Source organism: Nothoprocta perdicaria, unplaced genomic scaffold, assembly GCF_003342845.1.
Source record: "Nothoprocta perdicaria isolate Ctin4 unplaced genomic scaffold, notPer1 scaffold_111, whole genome shotgun sequence".
In the NCBI taxonomy this organism is placed as follows: Eukaryota; Metazoa; Chordata; class Aves; order Tinamiformes; family Tinamidae; genus Nothoprocta; species Nothoprocta perdicaria.
In genome coordinates, this window is record NW_020454217.1 from 2377369 (window position 1) to 2398211 (window position 20843).

At 36.2% G+C, this 20843-nt stretch overlaps 1 protein-coding gene across 2 annotated transcripts in view; it reads left to right on the forward strand.

Moving 5' to 3' along the window:
• The window catches only part of DNTT (DNA nucleotidylexotransferase), a 73093-nt gene extending 65428 nt beyond the window's left edge, over positions 1-7665 (forward strand). For both annotated transcript variants that reach the window (XM_026050997.1, XM_026051006.1), the window contains exon 11: positions 7201-7665. In XM_026050997.1, the coding sequence (XP_025906782.1) occupies positions 7201-7287 (87 nt within the window). In that variant the 3' untranslated portion in view covers positions 7288-7665. The remainder of the gene's footprint in view (positions 1-7200) is intronic.
• Positions 7666-20843: the final 13178 nt, after the last annotated feature.

Consider the following 20843-nt stretch of genomic DNA (forward strand, 5'->3'; position numbering starts at 1 on the left):
TAAAAAATGATTATGCATTTTTTTCCAAAGTGTGCTTCTCCCCAGTGTTCCCTTAGCAGTTTAAATGTCTTACAAATCACATATGATAGGTCATTTTTACAAAGCCTGTAATTCATGTATATATTTATCTAAATTTAATCCCTTTGTAATGGCAACTTGAACACCCAACACAAAAATAAATATACCTAAATGCTGTTTCCTTTGCATGGTGTGTTCAGTGAAACCTGGATTGCTGGTGAAAAGAGAAAGCTCTTAAAATGTGTAAATATGTACAGATTCAAAATATTTTGACTGTATTTGTTTCTAGAGTAGTCCTGAGCAGACCATTTTCAAGTTATTGATTTCACCTGTGCTTAGGAATGTTACTGCAAGTGGGACATGACATGTAACATCATGTTTTCTGTTTAAAGAGAGAAACCAATTAAGAAGCAGCTGGGTAGAGAGGAAGCTGGAAAATGTAGGAGTGAAGGGACAGAGAGAAATGGGGTGTGGAGTGGGAGTGAGAATGGAAGATGGGCTGGATGAGCAAGGGCAGAGCTTAGGAGAGGCTGCACAGAGCAGTGGGGAATGACTCTCCCCAGCACATGGGGAGACAGGGTCTATCCCAGGGGCAGTCGCAAGGTGGAGAACAAACTGGGTTTATTCAACAGAGAGTGAAGTGAAAAGAGGCAGGCAAAAGACTCTATGCTAGTCCTGTATGGTCATATAGGAAGCTTGAAGTCTAAAAATATTAGATTCCTCAGGCTAAAGCTTTAAGGCAGGAGCAAAGACTGGGTAAACTTTTGATTACCCCAAATAACTCAGTAAACTGAGTTTACCTCGTTTGCTCTGAATGTGGTCTGGTAGAGCCTGAAGTTGCATGAGAAATCTGGGGTGAGACCGAGGCTAGAATCAATATAGAAAAGCAGGGAAGAGATGGAGCTCTTTGCCTGGTTGGTCCTACATTAATTAGCAGCCCAAGATTCCCATCAGTGTTGTAAAGGAATAATTGTGACACAATATGTTATCTGGCAAGTAAAAAGACTAACTACGTCACAAAAATTGAAGAGAGCAAGATGCCTTTGGAGGACAAGAACTCTGTGTCTCAATGCATATACGTTAGAAAATTAAGGTTAAGATGCAATCAACCACATTCTGGGATTTCTTAAATTGCAGGTCTTTGACTTCGCAATTTTTATAACATTCTTTTGAATAGGTTTGTTTATAATAACCTTATATGAATTACATTCAACTGTGCTTCCTAAGATCTGGGGTGCTGTGCATTTTTCTTGTTTCAGTCATTCCTTTGAAGCTTTATAAAGAGAAATACAATGAACCAGATAAACAGTATTTGATATGGTAGAGCTACTGTAAATATCATAGGTTTCAAGCAAAACAGAAATATAGCTAACCTGCAAAAGCAAGTAGTCCGGTTAATCACTTCAATGCCTTCATGATAGGATGCAGATTGTCAGAGAACTATAGAGGCAAAAAATCTAATATTCCCATTATTTGCAAGGAAATCTGTTCTTTGTTTACATGACTTTGTTATTTAATATGCTAAAACTTAACCTAGCTATCAGATAGGAAGTTCCAAGTTCCTCTTCCTTTTGTGTGCCCAAAACTGAAAATATTTTCTTGTATTTTGAATGGTAATATTGTCTTCATTAACTGCAGAATGTATGCAATTGTTAAAAGTGTAATGGGAGATAGGTATACAACTATTTAGTAGTTTGCAACAAAGCAACCATGCATCCGTCATTTTAAATGGAGAACTGTTCTGTTTTGGGTTTACAGATTAACTTTATCAAATGAAAATAAATACTTCAGTTAAGCCAAAAAATGATATTAATATCATTTTAATTTTTTTCAAAGTACCAAATACCAGCTCTTCAGCACTGGTGTTTTTGTTTCTCTTTCATCAAAGCTGCTTGGATTAAGTACTTTGATTGTATGTAGGAAGGCGAAGGATTACCTTAAGCCTGAAAATGTTTTGTTAGGATAGCTGCCTAGGATATTCTCATATGAGCCTGATTAATCTGTTTTACTCAGTGAATCGATTTGTGGTTGTTCAGAAATTTAAAATGAAAAATAGCTAAAGTTTATAGAATAGTTACAGAGTGAAACATTCAACTGTGGCACTTTTGATTAAAAGCACAGGATGGACATGTCAGTCATAAAATGGAATAAGAATTTATGATTCTAGTTTCTATTACATTCAAAATTTATTCATGCCCAGAATTATTAAAACAAATTCCACTGCACTATTTTGCATCAATATCATTATGTGTGATTTTGCCTGGGGGTATTGAGTCAATGTGTAATGCTTGTAATACTGTTTTTCAATCATGGTTTGTTATAATGTCATTTCAAAGACTCGTTTTTCCCTCTGACTTATTTGTCATCTTATTTGTAGCTGGATTAGGACCTGATTAAAGCAGGCATGGTAATGTGCATATTACTACAGAAAATACCAGTTAAACATGAAATTTATATTTGGAGCATAATAAAATGTCAGAGGCACTTCAAATTATTTGCTGCTGAAAGTCCTTATGATATCATCAGAGAGAAAGTGCACAGCATCTACACAGTGCTGTGGAACATTACTGTTGAACTTGATGAAATCCTTCACATTGCCAGCACAATTAGTACTTCAGGATTTATGGTCTATAATTATCATGAAATTGTACTGTTGATAGTCCCATTTATAAACACATCATAAATATTTAGCAAAATGCCTAATTACAATGAAAGCAAAAATCGCCAACACTGTTTCAGAACAAAGCCTCTGCAAAAACAAATAGGAAAAGAATGGAAAAACAGATGGAAGGAAAAACACCTGATGGTTGTTATATTGCTTAGGGAAGTAAATGGAAGATGCTCACATCAATAAGAAAATGTAAAAAATGTGTTGATCATAATGAAGATAAATACTTTTCAGAGTAAAAGATATTAGTGGGTAATTTTTGAATGATTCCTTAGGGCTTGAATCTGTCTCCTTTTCTCATGAAGCGATTCCTTTTCCTGAGAATATTGTCTCCCTGACTACTGATGGAGTAAGACGGCTGGCGAGTTGTAGGAATGTAATGAGCAATGAGAAGTTTGATTTTTTATTTTTTTTTATTTTTTTCATGTTACTTCCTGACAAGATTGATACCACACAACATAATCACTGAATACGATGATTTAAAACTTCTTATGCAATAAGAGAAGCACATTGCACGTTTTTCTCTGGAAATTGCTTTGCTTAGGTTTTCTTTCCTTTTCTTGCTGTTGTCTTCCATAATTGGAAAATCATTTAGCTAGCTGTGAAAGTTACTGATTACCGTCCTCCTTGTTACCATCCTGTCTACCTTAATGAGCGAGCTAATGCTTTCAAAGAAGTAACCACCGTTTAATGGATTGATAGTAGGCTGTATTCCTATACTTTCAGTGTAGATAGAAGGTGCTTAGGCTCCTATTGTGCAGTGTGTTGCAGGAACTTATAGATCTGCTGCAACTCTTTCTCTACAGTTGTGTTACATAATTCTGGGGCTGTAACTGGACTACATTTGTATTTGCTAAACAAGCTCTGAGCAGATTCATGTTTTCCACAAAGTATAACATTGCTACTGCAGGATCTCTTTTTGCTAGTAAACTATTTTTGAACAGAAAGTGATTGAAATACTGTAAATTTGCAACATCCTTCCTCACCTTTCCCAAGGAGGTACTTTTGCCAAGTTAGCAGGTCACCACCTGCACCATACTCTCAGAGACGTTCTTGCAGAAATCCATTAAGATGAAACAAAAATCAGTTGGCTTTTTAAATTATTATTATTCAATCAGTTTCAAGACTTTATTAAGATTTGAAAAAAGTTTAGCTGGACGTTGCTTTTCCCCCATCCTTTCTTTTTATTAAGTTCTGTTCTAGGCACCCTGTCATTCTTGCTTTTTGGCTAGTGACTGAAGCAAATTTTTTATTTTACCTTGATACGGTACCAAAGGCTATCCTGGAAAAGCAGGGGGGACTAAAGTTGTTAGTGCTGTAGGCAGCCTTCAGTGGTTTTTGTTAAGATTGATTTATTTCACACAAGGACTGTGCTTCAGTTCAAACAGCACCACTGCTTTTATATAAGAATTGTGATAAAATCATTTTCAGCTATTTATAACTTTTCATAAGGTTCAGATGTTTGGAGAAACAGTATCTTTTCACTTTTCATGTAATAAACCTCTGTCAGGATACTGTAAGCTGGGTATGAGTGTACTGCTCCATTGGCCTTTCATATCTAGAGGTGTGGTTTCACATCTTGGAAGATACTGCAAGCAACATAAGTAGCCTCATCTCTACATTATTCCTAAAAAGTTTTTTAAAAGTCTTTAATGCACAGGGCACTTCTCTGAAGCAACAAATAGATGCACAATATACATTTAAATGTATTGTAGTATCTTTAGCTGTGGTTTATTAAGCAAATGCTGCTGTTAAAAGCTTTCATCTAGACTTGACTTTACCAACAAAACAGATTTTTAAAATGGACTTAGGCCAAGCACAATGGACAGTTAAGTTCCAGTTTTTCAAATGACAATCTGTCCTCTTTTCTTCCTTTGTTTATTTGTCATTGTCATGCTTACTGCCACTGTGATAATTCCAGACGTGTAAAGAGATGGGAGTTCAATCTGCTTGGTATTTATCATGCAGTATACTGCATGTATTACAAATTATCATGCTGCCACTTATAGCTCCATTTTAATAATTTATAAATGAGGAGCAAATAGTAAGGTAATTAAGCTAATGTAGATGGATGTCACCTGCCATACTCTACATAAAAAGTAGTGAGAGCAGACCACATTTAAATGAGCAAATCACAAACTACCCTATGTAAGAGGTTGCCATTTTAAACTATGTAACATTATTAGGCTAAAATGAAAGGTTAGAGTAAATTATATGGCATATATGGTAAATTAATGACATCCCCCAAAACCTACCCAGAGGCCAAGCCTTACCAAAAACTACCTTTCTGATTTGCTAAGATAATATTGTTGGCAATACTCTGTCCATGTTTCTCTCCCTCCCACTTTATTTGATGAAGCAGTATGCCAGGAAGAGTCCACAGGGACCCTAATGATTATGGCCTTCAGGGTTTCTTGCAAAAAAAGGAGGTTTGCCTCCTCCACGATACCACAGGTTTTTAGAGACTAATGAAACCCCCTGGGGTATGACTGCATCCTCTCTGAATTGCTGCTGTACAGCAACAGAGACGTTTGCTCTGTGAAAAGGGTACGAAAAGTGGAATGAAATTCTTTGGACTTGAAAGGGCTTGATTTTCTATGACTTATTCAAAAATGAACTCTCAAATAATATACATGTGTGTGGTATACAAAGTCAATAAAATCAGTATTTGGCCCTCAAAAGACAGATGCACTGTTGGCCTATCCCAATCTATATGTATAAAAGTAGAAATCTACTCTATTGATTAGTAGTTTCCTTTAGCTGGTTTCAGTGCAGTAAAATGTGAAGGGAAACCAAACAACAGTAGTGGTGCTACAACTGTTTGAACTTCGGCAGTGCTAGTTATGAAACCCTCACATAGTGCTAGCTCTGTATCTTCACTCTCTGGTTCTGTTTTAATGAAAATAATATTGATCATTAACGCCAGAATGAAAAAGAAGTAGCAGTCCACATCTGAAAAGATTTGGATGGCAGCTATTCTATATTAAACGTAGTTAGTGGTCATGTTTACAACCACAAATGTAATATTTAAACCCATTGAAAGAGCAGAATTCATTAAATTGGATAAGAGCAAAGTGATACTAGCTGTTTCAGAGTATGTGTGTGTACATATAGATGGATATATTTTTTGGTTTGCTTGATATTGATCAGACATGTCTTGGCACTTGAATATCAGTAAGAAGCTGCAAAAAATTCACAACTGGGCAGGCAGTTCATTAGTTACTTTTTCTCTTGAACAAAAGGGAAAAGGAAGAAAGAACAGAACTGAAAGCAATAATCAAATTCATATCACTGTCTAAGCTCTGCATAGATCGACAAAGAAGGAAAATAATAGGTTAGTATTAACATTAATAACACTTACATTACCAAAACAGTTGGCAGATATCAGCTAGAGATTCAATTAGAAAGGTGGCTTATAGCTACTGAATAGTATTCAGTATCTGCTACTTTGTATTAGAAATTTTCCCTGTCAAATTTTCCCTTATTTCCCAAGCAAATGAAATAAGTTGCGCTTGCAGAAATATATAAAGTGACAGAACAAAAAATATGGGATATAATTTAGAGTTCCAGAGATAAGAAGTGCTTCTATTAACAGGATCTATAACATACATCTACAGATGTAAGATTTTTTTCCTTTCCATTTTTTTTTCTCAATAATGTATGTATGGATTGCCTCTCTTGTTCATAATAATAGTGTTAAAACAATTACAAATGAATAATTAAAAAAAAAATCCTGTCCTCCCAGAACATGAGGTAAGGAAGAAACATGTCTGGTAATGCCACTTAAAGGGTAGTGTTCAATCTTTTCTTTTTTTTCCTTTTTTCCCCCCTCTTTCTCTTCCTTTTTCCTTTTCTTTTTTTCCCCCTTTCTATATGAAAAAGAATTCCCCTAGTGAGTCTTCCATAGATAATTTTATTCCATATTTTTTTATTTAAACTTCCTTGAAATAAAATGCACAAATGTTTATGCTTTAAAAGCACAATAACAGACAATATTTTGAACCAGAAATTCATTATGGCTCTGTGATTATTTTCAGATTTTCATGCTCTAGCAATATGTGGTAGACTCTAGTCTAGCCCCCAACGTAAGAGGTTCTAGTGGAGTACAAATGAGGCACAATAGTTCAAATTCCCTTTATTTCACTTATAGAATTCATTTTCTAAGAAAGAGAAACCAATGATCTTATTAAGAAGGTCAAACTATTTACCTTCTTGGCAGGGAAAAATATATTTTATTTTAGTTCTTATTCTTATGCACATAGATTTGAAAAAGTAAATCAAACTAGTTGTAAAACAGACATTAGTAATGAAAAGCTCTGCGGTATTAGAACTATTTTTAACTGGTTTTCTCACTTCACTGTTGTCCTTGAGCATAGTAATGAAGAGAATGTATTCTGTTGAGGATAGTATGGATAGAACTGTCAAAATCTAGCCTCATTTTTAAACAGCAGAAACATCAATTGAAATTTGCTTCCAAGACCCTTATTGACTACTTTTTTTTAATTCTTTCACAGAGGATCTTTCTCAAAGCTGGAAGTGAGGAAGAAATCTTTGCCCATCTTGGCCTGGATTATGTCGAACCATGGGAAAGAAACGCATAAAGTCATTTGCCACTGTACATTCATCATTAGACACCAATGATCTTTGTGCCTAATTCCCAGTCCACATTAGAGATATAGGCTACATGTGTATCTATGGCAGCTATATATTTTTAAAAATACATTAGTTACTAGTTGCTATACATGCTGATGCTCCTAGAAAAGAAAAATTTAAATTCTTAAAAATTCCTTTCAATTTTTTAACTCTGAGTCACTGAAGTTTCATAAAGTGGAGTAGAACTTGGAGAATTTTTTTTCAGTGATAACTTGAGACTATGAGATTTTTTTTGCTTGGAGTATGAACTTACAATTACTGTAAATATAATGCTTCCTTGTTAAAATACTGTCAGTTATGGCAATATTTAAATAATGCAAGATACTTGGGATAAAATTCAGAAAATTACTGAAGTACATTCTTAGCTTTAACTGAATTTCTTAAGTATTTTGCTGAATCCATATATAAAATTGCTACTGCATATAAAGTTTAAAGGTCTAGGAAGTAATTATTCTGGCATTCTCAGCAAGATGAGGCTTCAGCTGTAATACTTGTCCAGGCTGAGGCATTGTGCTACAAAAACTATAAACAAGTTGGAGAAAACTCTGAGAGAGTTAGAAAACACGACATCTGCAGGAATTTGGGAAAAGAAAAATAGAATAATTTAGTAGAAGTTTGCAGCTCTAGGGAAAGTTTTTTTATCAACTCAGGGTACTAATTTGGACTAAAGATGATTCATGTTGTGATGTCCTTTGAATAAGGATTTGAGTCATGACCTATATCAAAACAACTGCTTTAACTGTGAAGCTGCTCTGTGGTCGATGCTTTTAATTGTCTGCACTCTAAAGAGATTACTGGAAATTTGATTATTTATTAATAGCTAAATGCATTTGAATGGGAAGCTTAACTGTGATATTTGGTTGTTCTAGAATGGCATTTCCTCTTTTTGATCAGAAATTAATCTTGGATGTGAGACCATTTTTCTGATGAGAGTACTCCAATGAGACATTTTAGTTTCAAAAACTTCAAGTAGCTCCTGTGATAGAGATGATAATGACCAATTTGTAATACATTTATTCTTCAATGAACATGGGCATTTATTATTTGAACACATACTTATTTAATGGCCATTCACTTGATATTTTTAGAATAAAGGTGATTGGGAATACCATGGCTAGTCAACTAATTGTGTTCTTAAGTGACTGACCATTTTTCCCTGTTAAAGCCAATTTCACAGCTTGGCCTGATAGGGAAAAAAATAGCAGAGTCCATGCACAGCAATTACAACTGACAGTAATGCCCTTCCATCTTCAAACAATGGCAATTTTCCCCTGAAGGTTCTACATATGTTTAAAATATGCCAAGGTTTAGAAATACAGTGCTTACCTACATGATGAATTACATGAAATAGGAAGTTCGTATTGTTAGTACAGTAGATAATACAGTACAAGTATTAATAAAAATTCCAGTGTACATTTTTACATGCAATCCCTCCCTTTCTGCTTATTCAAATAGGTGCTAGCTGTATTTCTGATAAATGAGTACATTATTATGGACTTTGGACTATTAAAAACACTTTATAAAACCTATAAAAACCCCCTGAACCTATCAAATTCTATATACTCAGTGCTTAAATTTTGTACAATACAGTTTTGACATCCTGCATTCTATCTCATCTTCTCTATTAAAATTACCTCATTCAATTTAAAGGAATTATTAATCTGAGTAAAGTGTTATAGGCCACAGGGTCAGGCCCACAAGTGACTGTGGAAAACTGAAGGCTATTTCCAAACAAAGAATCAGTTTTGAAGTAAAACTTTTGCACTGTTCAATAGATACTGCCATCTGGCTCATAGGTTGTAGGGAGATTTCCAAAGGAAACAATTCTGGAGGAAAAAAAAGAGAGATGAAAGCTAACCAAAAATGGCTCTACCATGCTTACAGCAAGAAATTCTTGCTATGCTATGAACCCTTTCTATAATTTTATATATTATTTTATATGCAATTCAAATTCTTTAAGCATAATATGTTTTTACTAGAAAAACAGGTAAGACTCTTTTTACAAATATAGTTATATGAACATTTTGAAGCCAAGAAAAAGATATGATCTTTTTTTCACTGGTCCTATTCAATCAGGAAATGGATATTTAAAAGGAATGAATTGTAAACCATTCTAAAACCTAAGCCAGGGAAGGAGGAAAATGTGATAACAGCATGGAATTTTATTCCTGCCTGTGCCAATAAACTCATCCTTTTTAAGTACAGCTTTGCTAACTGAGCTGGAAATATAACACTGCTTTCTAAATTGCTCTAACTAGAAAGCACTGGCGCTGCTTCCTGCTTTATCATGCTGATACGTGAAGCACCTTCTCTATGTTGTGCATCAGGATGCTGACACTTAAGCAGTAATGTGATTTTTTCAGTCCTGATGCAAGAGAACAAAAGCTCTGGTACTTTATCTAAAAACACTCCTTGCTTGGCAAAAGAACTATCAAACATTCTGATTTCTATATAAAGGAATATTTGAAATGTCCAACTTGCATCTTGCCTGTGTGTTATTTATAACTGCAACTATGAGGGAGAAGATTTTGTCAGATCCTTCAGGCTTGGAAAAAAAAAAACAGCATAGCAGTTATTCTCTTCTTTCCTTCTTTCCTTTTTTTCTTTTAACTTTTTTTAGAATATATTTTACAGAGAATGAAGAACTGGATTACTAACTGGATCAAGAATGACCAAGAATTATGGTTATCAAGCAAAGGTTTAGACAGGAGGTCATATTAGATGATCAAGAATGTCTGATGCTGAAGATGACAGCTTGTTATGAGCATCCCAATCCAACCTGATCCATAAAAGTACTCAAGTCGTCTTGCACTGTAGTGGAACTGTTGGAATCAATGGTGATGGTGCTCCCAAACTCCAGGAGCACAGGTGGGGTGGGCAGGAGGCTGAAAAGGTCAGATACTTGTAGGAAAAGCAGACTGATGTCTGCAAAGGCAGGAGGGAAAGAGAATTTCAGATCAATACACCTAATACCTATTAAATTGTTAGAATGATTAATAGACTTTATTTTTTAAGCACCTAGAGGAAAATAAAATGATAAATTATTGATAACATGGGTTCATCAGAAACAAATCAGATCAAACTAACACAAGTGCTAAAGTCCCTAGAGGTTAATTTTTAAAATGTCTATCTCTCCTCCCCTGCTTCTATGCCAAGGCAATTTGGCAAGCAGCAAGAAGAGAAGGATCATTGGTTTTATAAGCATCTACATACTAACTCTCTAAAAATTAATCAGTGACTTCACATCTAGAAGAAAAATATATAAAAGTATAAATAAAATATATATATAAAATATATAAAAATAAGAAAAAAAAACATTAAATTTCTTTCATCATATATAGATTTTTCCATTTTAAAATTCTGAACAACCACAAATAGACCACTGAGTGAAATAGATTAATCAGGTCTTGGGGTTAATAGGTTAATTGAAGAAAGTGAAGAGTCACATAAACAAATGAAGATAGAGAGCCCTGAAAACCTTATATTGAGGTAAGCTTCGGCTTGAAAGGCTGTCAGTCCAGCTAGGAGCCAAATGCCACGAGTTTTGCCTTTAAGGGCCAAACAGGAGCCCTTAAGTATTATGTGTGTGCATCATGTGTATGCATCATGCATAGGGCTGAACCAGAGCTTAAGAGCTCTTCACTTCCAAATTCAGCTAATTAGCTGGGCTGTGTGCATGTGTATGTACATGTGCTTGAAGCTTTTATTTTTTTTCCCCTTTCTTTCTAATGTGTAATTTTACTCAAAGGACCAAGCAGTCTTTACTCCCGCTGTGTAGCTATGCTAAGTGCCTTTTACTTTAATCAGGATGCATCAGGTGTGACTCATTTTAGCTGATGATGTTTCCTTAGAAAAAAGATTGGTGCGTTCCTCCAAGAAAGAAGTCAAGATGTCGGGGGGAGCAGGCAGAAGTCTTGTGTGGACAAGCAAAATGCTCTTGGGAAATTTAAAAAGAGATCCCACAATGTGGAAGAAGGATCAGACCACGCAGGAACGTTGTCAGAGAACGCAGGGATGCAATAAGGAAGACCAAGGCCCATTTGGGATTAGAGTTAGCAAGAGATGTTAGAGATAATTTGAAGGGCTTCTACAAGTACAGCAGCAGAAAGAGGAAGACTAGGGAGAAAGTGGGCCTGCTGCTGAACAGGGTAGGTGCCTTGGTGACAGGATTCAGAGAAGGCAGAGATAGTAAATGCCTTCTTTGCTTCAGCCTTTACTGCTAAGGCTAGTCCTCATGAACTACAAAGCTCAATACAAGAGAGAGGAAGACTTTCTGCTGGTTGGGGAGGATTGGATTAGAGATTGTTTAGGCAAACTGGACAGCCATAAACCTATGGGCATAGATGGGATGCACCTGTGGATGCTGAGGGAATTGGCAGGCATTATTGCAAAGACACTCTCCACCATCTTTGAGAGGTCATGGAGAGTGAGATAGGTGCTGGAGGACTCCCAGTTTCACAATTCAGTCCTTGCTGGCCTGTAGAAAATTGTTTACTGATTGATTTTCACACCTGGCAATTGCTCACACCTGCCTCTTCAGAGGAAACAGGAACCTTCTCCTTTCCTTCCCTTTATAATTTTACAGATGTGGCAATGTAAGTAGCAGTGAGAAGCTAGCATTTACCATCCCTGTGGATGTGTAGTGGTTAACAAAATAGTGAAAATTATTATAATTTTTAAATTAAAAAAAATAAAAAGGACAAAGTCTGTCCTCTCAGCTCAAGCTCAAGGGAGTTTTCTCATGATTCAAAACACAGATCAATTTATAGTACTTCGTGGCCTAAAGCCAAATATACTCTGTTCCAGTATCACCTCACACAAAGGCAAATCGTAACTAGAACAGGGTTCCTTCAACCAGCCCTTTGTGAACCTCATTCAAACCCTTGAATGTATTTAAATGATTTAAATCCTTGAATATATTTAAAAGCTTTAGGCACTGTGTGTTATAGCTAGCCCGTAAAACCCAACCTATTTTCTCATACCAGTGTCTAACACAGACAAACTCTGGGGTTGCGTTGGGGTTGCTCCTGAACACGTGTCCCAGAAGCCCAGGGCCACAGCCAAAAGTGAGAGCACCTGGTTTAGCCAGGGCACTTCTGCCGATGGACTATGAGGACTGCAGCACATGCTGGTAAGTTCGAAGTGCTGCCTTGTTTGCTATTTTGGGTCTTTTTTTAATGTGTTTATTTTTTGTTTTTTTGGGTTTTTTTTTTTTTCTTTGGATTGTTCAAGGCATTATACTGCTCCATGTTATACTGGTTTTCGTGTTCCATTCTCTCCAAACTGAGTGCTCTAGTTCAGAGGGGTTTCCAGAAATGGCTACGCTTCAAAGTGTCTTTGTCATTAATGTTGAAGTTATAAGGGGAAAACATTAACATAAAATCAGCTCAGAAGCATTTCTATTAAATAAGCAAAGACTTTCTGCTGGAGTAAGGTGATTTTAGACGTTGTTTAGTTTATGAACAAACACTATATGCAAAGTGTCCTAAGTCTCTAGTCTGCTTCAATGTGTTTTTCTCTCCGGGAGGCTATTCATTAACACCTAATAGAAAAGAGCAAGGAAGGTCATTTTGAATGAATGCATGACTTGTCTGCCAGGGGACTGTGGGCTATATTCCAGAAACTGGTAGTTGCAACCTCTTAAAAAGAGGGGTGGGAAGATGCAGAGGAGAGATAATTTACCTTACCCAGCACTTTGAAGATAAAAATAGTAACCTTTGTATTTTTTTAATCACCAAACCAAGGTAGTTTAGAACTGTCTTCACAGCTGGGTATAGAGAGTGAGAGAAGTTTGTAGTTTCAAAAATGAGTTTGGACAAGGTTATGTAATATTTGAGTGGGGAGGAGTGATTCTGCAGTTGGAAGTTATTGCTCGTGACACAAGTCTGAAAGTGTTCAGTTTTTTAGTAGTCTACATGGATGGGTTGCAAGGCCCATCAATAGCATCCTTGCCTGTATTCTATGAATCCTTTAGTGGAGAGCGTCCAGTGATAGTAGGCATTGTCCAGGAAATGTTTCTTTTGCAAAGAAACATTTGAGTTGAGTGGGATGTGCTAGGGCTGTCAGGGACTCTGAGATCCTTCTGTTTCTGGTTGAAGCTGTACATGGTATCAGAGATTCCTCCTGCAGCCTTATTGGTGGGTCAGGTGTTACTCTGTTCCATAGTGATTAGTGTGATCTTCCTAAAACCACCTGGCTGTCTGCATCTAACAAATCCCAGCTGTCATTGTAACTTAAGATATTGGTGATACCTTTGATCTTTTTGTGGAAAATTATAAATTTTGAGCCTTTTGGTCTTCTTGTACCAAGCTCCTAAGTGTATTAAAGGCTGCTAGAAAGTATTTTGTGTGTTGGTGGTATGAGAGTGGGAAGCAGTTGTTCTGAAAATCCTTCCTAGTTGCCTGACTGTAGCTGTTGCAGGGGGCTGACAAATGATGGATGGTATCATTTGAGTGTTTCAGGGTGCCAATATAAAAAAAAAAAAAAAAAAAAAAAAAAAGGATTCAAATACCACATATATCAGTATTTAGGTGGACAAGACATCTAGACTACTGGGGGAAGAACGGCATTTCTTCCCATCCTAATTTTGCTCCCTCCCTTGCCCCCATTTTGATCTTTCCTCATTAGGAGACCAGGGCAGGTGTCTGGGGAAATCTGCTGACAGCTGTAGCTCAAGCTCTCTCCTCTCCTGCCCTCTGATAAATGGGACTTGCAACCCCTTTCACTCTACTTACTTGCCCCAAGGACCTAGAGGCTTCCTTTGGCATCATAAGAATGTGGGATGTCATTGAATATCATTAAGCAAATTTTCATCGGGTGCAAATAATGAGGCCTTAATGAATTGGATATTTTAAACATAATGCTGCCAGCTACTCTGGTACATGTCTGTGTACAGGGAAAGACTTTCAAAAGCACCCAAGTGAGAAAGAAAGTGTAGATGAGTGGGCCACTCCACTGCAAATGTTAGAGACAGATGGCTGCCTTGACAATCCTGACTAGACGATAAAGATATGTTTTAATGCCTACAAACCACAAATAAACACCCAAAAGTGCCTCTAAGAAGCATTTGGACTCAATTCGGTTGATCACACAAAATTATTAGCAAAGCAGATTTTATAGGAACATAAAAAAAGAATAAACCTTGGATAAGTACTCTACTACCTTGAGTGTGGGGAGGAAGAATGAAGACTAGGGAGAGCTGTTACTGCTAAACTTAATATTGCAGAGATTCCTGCAGCTTTGGTGAGATGTGGCAAGCACTTCTTACGCCTGCTAACACGGGCACAGAGGAAATGCTGCAAACCCAAACTGAGGGAAACTTGGTGTTTAGAGAGAAGATGGCCAAAGGTAGATGGGCAAGAATAGTGAAAGTGAGTAGTGATAAGCTATTATGAGTTGCAAAATAATAAAACAGTAATTAAGGTCTACTTAAGAATTCAGGTGAATTATTTTATGTTAATAGAGTCTAAGAAAAATGAATGGTGTAAAAGTTCATAGTGCGATAAACACCTATCTCAATTGACTGGTTGTAACAAATCACCATTATGGAAAATTATTTTACTGGCAGGTAAAGGGAATAGTTGTTTCAGAGGTATCTAGCTTCCAGATTCTAGAAACTTGGTAATAGCTTATAAAATCAGGAAGTAACATTGACAGTTAAAATTATTCTTACTGCAGTCATTGAACTTCACAGGAAAGTTCATGTTGCAGTAAGTTACACAAAAAGACAATGAATTTTGCAAGGGAGGAGCATAGAGAATAATCTCTGAAGCAGAGGATATAGGCAGAGGTTTACCATATAAAAAAGAATAATGTTACATATAATTCTTTCCTGTGATAAGCCCTTCCATTCTTCACCAGAACTTCCTTTGTTCCCCAACTAACTGCTGGTCCTAAGATCTAAAAAACTGATACCTGTTAAGTCCAGAGAGATTTTGATTGAAATAACAGAGCAGGAAAGCTGTAAATTTGCATTAGAAGACCAGATCAGTATCAATATAGAAATGTGTTCAACAATTTGTATGGAAGGCCATGCTAAGTGTGATTCAGATTGAATGAAGAAGAAAATTGCATCACCATATAAAATTACCCACGCATGACATCTTTACTTCTTTGTTTTTCCTAGAACATTTTTCTCCAAATCTCTTCCTGGTGGAGGGGGAAAAATGTTAATTTTCCCATTTCATCTTTTTAAGAAAGATCAAACAGCCTTATAGTGTTGAGTGTCAGACAAATTTCATTGCAAATAGCAGGTTATTTAAAAACAAAAGAAAGAGGCAACATAATTGCAAGTCATTATGTTGATATATCAGTCACAAGTGTAGATTATTTGAATACCATCAGGCTCTCCATGGGAACAGAAATTTATGCTTGTAATTCTTATCCTCTATACGTGTGATTCATGTTGTTGCTGTTGTATGAGTTCCTTATTGTAAAACTCAAATTCCCACTTTAAATTTTTGGTCATAATACAAGGCTGATCAAGGAAGTACTATCAGGAATTGCATGGCCCCATCGCAGCAGTAGTCCCCTCACTGCTGTGTTCTCTGTCTCACCTGGCTTGTTTCACAGTTTGTACAAGAGTTCCTGAATTCAAGGTGCTTCCTTAAGCACAATATAGTCTGTCTGTGTAAAAACAAACAAAATCACATTTTTAAGACACCTACCAGCAGCAGAGTGTGGGGCAATGATTGATTCACAGGTATGAGAAGATTTTTCTTCCTATCTAGCACAAACTAGAATTAAAGTTTCTGAATCAGAAAGCCTGATGCTGCTTCTATTGTGCTGATTTTAAATCGATGTAAGGCTGTTGTCTTTAGAGGAGACTGTGTTCACGTACACCCGTGAAAGAGCAGGTTTGTACTCTGAATATCTATGTGGGATGAAACTGATGGAAGAAAAAAAATCTGACAGTAAGAAATTCATTTGAACCAAGAAAAATCTCTTGTCATATTCATAGCAAACTGAGCTCAATTATATGAAAATATACCTTGCACACTGTAGAAACTGAAAACTGCTGAGACCTGCATAGGCTATTCAACAAATGCCCTTTCAGAAAGTTACTTACTAGGATAAGTAATCACATACTTCTTGGAGGCAATCTAGATTGTAGGATCCCAAACTAATGAAAACATTAAGGTGGTTTAAGAATAAAATCCCAAAGCATATAGATTTTTTATGTTCAAGCACAGCCATCGTCATGCCCATGAAAGGTGAAGTTACTGGTATTATCTAGCAGCATTACTCAGTTGCAGTTACTTTTGCCTGTGTGGAATGCACAAAGTAAACAGATTAAACCTTCTTTCTAGGAAGTTATTTTTCAGCAATAGTTCACAGCTTAGAAAATTAGAAAGTCTTACAAAAGTAATTCCATTTGGGAAGTTGAATATTTACCCACCAAGGACGGGATAAAGTAAATGTACATGAAACAAAGGTAATAATTCTGTTGCCTGTTTTTTTTTGTTGTGGTTTTGTTTTTTTGCTTTGTAGGTTTTTGGGGTTTTTTTTTTTTTGGATAAATCTTACCCTTAGGTGTGCCTCTGCAACTGAGAAAAAAATTGGTTCACTGATTCTATTATTGAGCTGAATGATTTTTTACAAAGATGCCATGGCTATTAAAAATGTCTTAGCAAAACACAAAGCTCTGTTTACGGAATGCATTAGCATTCATGACTGATAATGCAAATGTGAATTATGTCACGGTGCACTCAATATACCATCTGCTCCAGAAAGAAAAACAGCTGTTGGTAAATGTAAACTGCAGAGCTTACATGGTATGCAATATGTTCAGATACTGTATGGAATAAATAAATTGGATGTTGACAATCTATTGTATAAGAAGCATTCAACTACTTCCTTAAGTTGGAAAAAGGAAGAGCTCAGCTGCAAATACTTTTGAGATGGTAGAGGAAATTACTGTGCCATGTCCCATCCAGATGGCTTTTGCTGAGGCCAGCCACTGACAAGCTGCTGTCAGTATCATCTGCAGTTAGAAGATGTTTTAGCACAGCATGGTAGAAGTTTCTGTGCTTGAGTTTTCATGACAGTGATGATGCTGCAATTTGTTATGTTGTTCAAAATGGCTGGGATGGGATGTATTTTTTTGCTTAAAGAGTAGCAGTCAAGATCATGAAATGCTCCTAAGTATGAATGATAAAGAATATATAACTTTTAGTAGTGATAAATAGCATCAATACACATATACAGACTTGTATGCCTTCAATATGACACACTAAAATATTATATCTAAGTATATAAAATCCTTTTGAAAAATGGGCGGTAGTTTTGGAATAAATAGGGCCATACCAGTATGTTGTTTGTTCTTAAGAATGGTGGTTGAAGCAAGACTTTCAAATCTTTGGACCATTGTGAAAAAAAATGAAAATTGTTTCCTTGAAAATTGTTAGATTATTTCCAAATATTGCTAGGCTGTAAGAAGGGCTCCCCTTGAATTTATTTGTTTATTTATTTACTTAGTTGCAATAGTAATGGAGATAAATGTGTGGACAAAGTTACTTACTGCCTATGGTTGCTCAGCTGTTCTTCCTGTCCCTATGAAGAGTCCCTTCTTTCAGCCTATTGTCTGTGACACAATTATGGTGGTTCCAACTTTAAGTATTATTTCTGAGGTGATTTCCTGGTGTTTATTCTGGATAGTGCTTCCCTTTAAAAATGAAACAAAACTAGGGCTGAGATATTTATTTCAGGTCTCCTGTGTACAAACAGAGATTAACTGTGGAACATAAATGGTTTACAAAATGTGTGAGCAGACACTGGCAGCAGTGTTTTTGATAAATTTGAATTTGTTGGCAAATAGATCGGAAATATGGCTAGGGTTACAGCTATCTTTCTGGAAAAAATAAAAGCATAAACCAGGATACCAATATCCAGATAACAAGAGTGGTATATCTTCTTCAGGTGAAATAACGTGAAGTTCATAGAATGGACATGAGCCTTAAATATATATATCATCAAACCTGAAGTTCTTTTTCATACTCAGGCTGAATGTTGGCTATAGGAATGGCTATGCACTAAAGCAAAAAATAACTGTTAAAAACTGCCAGCAAGTAAAAATAGCCTCTTTTCTTTTTTTTTTTTTTTTTTTTTTTGTCAAATTCAGATGCATAATGTTACAAGACATTCGACAGCAGAGATCAGACAAGCAGTGTAAGAACAATAAAAATGCCTGAGGGATAGAAGGTGTTGAAGAAAGATATAGCTGAGTATCAGCATCCATTTAGGAATAAGCACATACATTGCCAAAGAATTTGGCCTCTAAGTGCCAGCGTATAGATTAGGAATGTGCTGGGCCAAAGATGAAATGCTCTGAGGGATGTCAGAGCTGAGCTTATACTCTAAAAAAGAAGAAAAAAAAAATCCACAACAGCCCAAGGTCAGCAAATGACCACGAGTCTGCAAATTGCAGTTAGACAAGACTAATATAAGCACGATAGGAGAAAGGCAGTACTTGAAATCTCATTAGAATCCTATGGTGCACGGATGACTGAAGGAACACAAGTGCATAAGGGATTGCAAGTATTTTTAAATTCCTATATGTATGCTCGGTCGCATAATTCCTAAATAATTCGCAGCAGATCTATTTTGTTACAAAAGGGAACTAGTTAAAAGCTTACAAGATAAATGAGATTTCTTAACTGCACAATTGTGTCATCAGCAAACGAAAGGAAAGCATAAGTCAACAAAAACTCAAGAGATAAATATTAGAAATGTATAGAAGTATCTGGCAATAATTTTTATGATTACTGTAATATTTTTAACTTAAAAACTTAAAAATTGCTGCAACAGTAAGAACAATAGTTTTTATACCCTTTTATGTGTGTTGCCTTCTGTACATCTAGGGATCTCTTAACCAGATCTTTGGTGGCAAATGTAGAAGAGTGTGTGTAGCAACTGATGGTGACTGCAGTGGAGATGCAAACTGGAACCTGATCATTGTGAATTTGTAGAATCTGTTAGTGATCTTATTTGGCAGCCTTCAAAAAAAAAAAGGAGAATAGGCTGAGAAAACAGACGGCAGCAAAATCTAAGAAGCTCAGGGGACTGGGGGAGTGAGGCAGGACCAGCAGAGACAAGAAGCTGGTCTCTCCTGGGAGGGACTGCAGGTGCTGGCAGTTGACAGGCCAAGATAAAGGACTGTCTTACATGCCTGAGGGCAATGGAAAAAGGACATGGAAAAGCTGAAGGAACATGAGTTTGAAAAATAATGCTTCAGAAATGCCTGAAAAGAGCAAATCACTATGAAGTTAAATACAGAGCAAAAAAATGTTAAGTAAATGAAAGGCGCATAAGGAAGCGGCCGTGGTTCTCCAGATCTCACAGCACCAAGGCAGCAGCCTGCCCTTTGTGTTAGGCAGGACAATAGGGAGGTTATATATAACCTATAACCCTTATATACCCCCTCATAGCATCAGATTTAAATATGTCTCAGACTGTTGCACGTCTCTGGTAGTGAAGCTCCTCCTATGCCTATACAAAAATCCTTCTCTTTTCTGATTATTATTTTTTTAAGATAAAAATGCCACACAGTGTGGACTCAAAATAGATCTGAGGCTCATAAGAGGCCTTCATTGTAAATACCAGTTTTGGTGGTTAAAATGGGATCAGAAAAATTAAGAAGCATTTGTCTCTACTTATGATGAATGATTTTCTGTAGCTTTCATGTTAGTTACCCTCTTCAGTGGAAAATGCTGCATTATTTATGGCAGGTAGTAAACCTGATTCTTTAAGATTTGTGAAGAGCTTTTTTCTTTAGAAAAATGATCTTGGCAGCATATTGTGTTTCTCGATATCACACCATCAGCAAACACAAAAATCAGGAGGGCCACTATCTGCCTTGTCTTGTATCAAGAGCTTATCTAGGATTTACAGTGATTTTTCAGAGGATCATAGTTTTAATGGACTATTGGATATTTAGAATGCAGAAGATGGCAGGATGATTAGTTTTTGTTTGTAAAGCCTTTAAAGCTAAGAATACAACATAAATAATACAATGTTATTTTCCAGCTAGTGGAAAAACAGAGCACCAGCAGTTGCAGCAGATCATCAACTCCCATTTATCACCAAGTATTTTGGAGAAACCGTGTTCCTGTGCTGAAAACAATTACATGCTATAGATTCAAACAGGGCATTTGATATACTGAGTAAAAAATACCTAATTATGAGTTGTTTGACATTCTAAATATAGGAAATAACTCTTAAAACCAGGAAACTATAATGTTAAGGAGATTGTGGTTCTAATAAGGATAGGTATAAGTGATAAATTCCAATTTTGCAGCTGCTGTCCACAAGATACAGTAACAGTCTTGTTCACCCTATTCCATCCACATTGCCTCTCATTTCCTCTTGTCTTATATTTTGCTTCTTTCTACTAATCTATCAAGTAAAGGCATTTTATGTCAAGTTAGGCATATAAAGGCATTATATCTCAAAGCGATATAATATAATCTCAAAGGCATTATATCTCGAAGTGCAAAATACTTTTGCG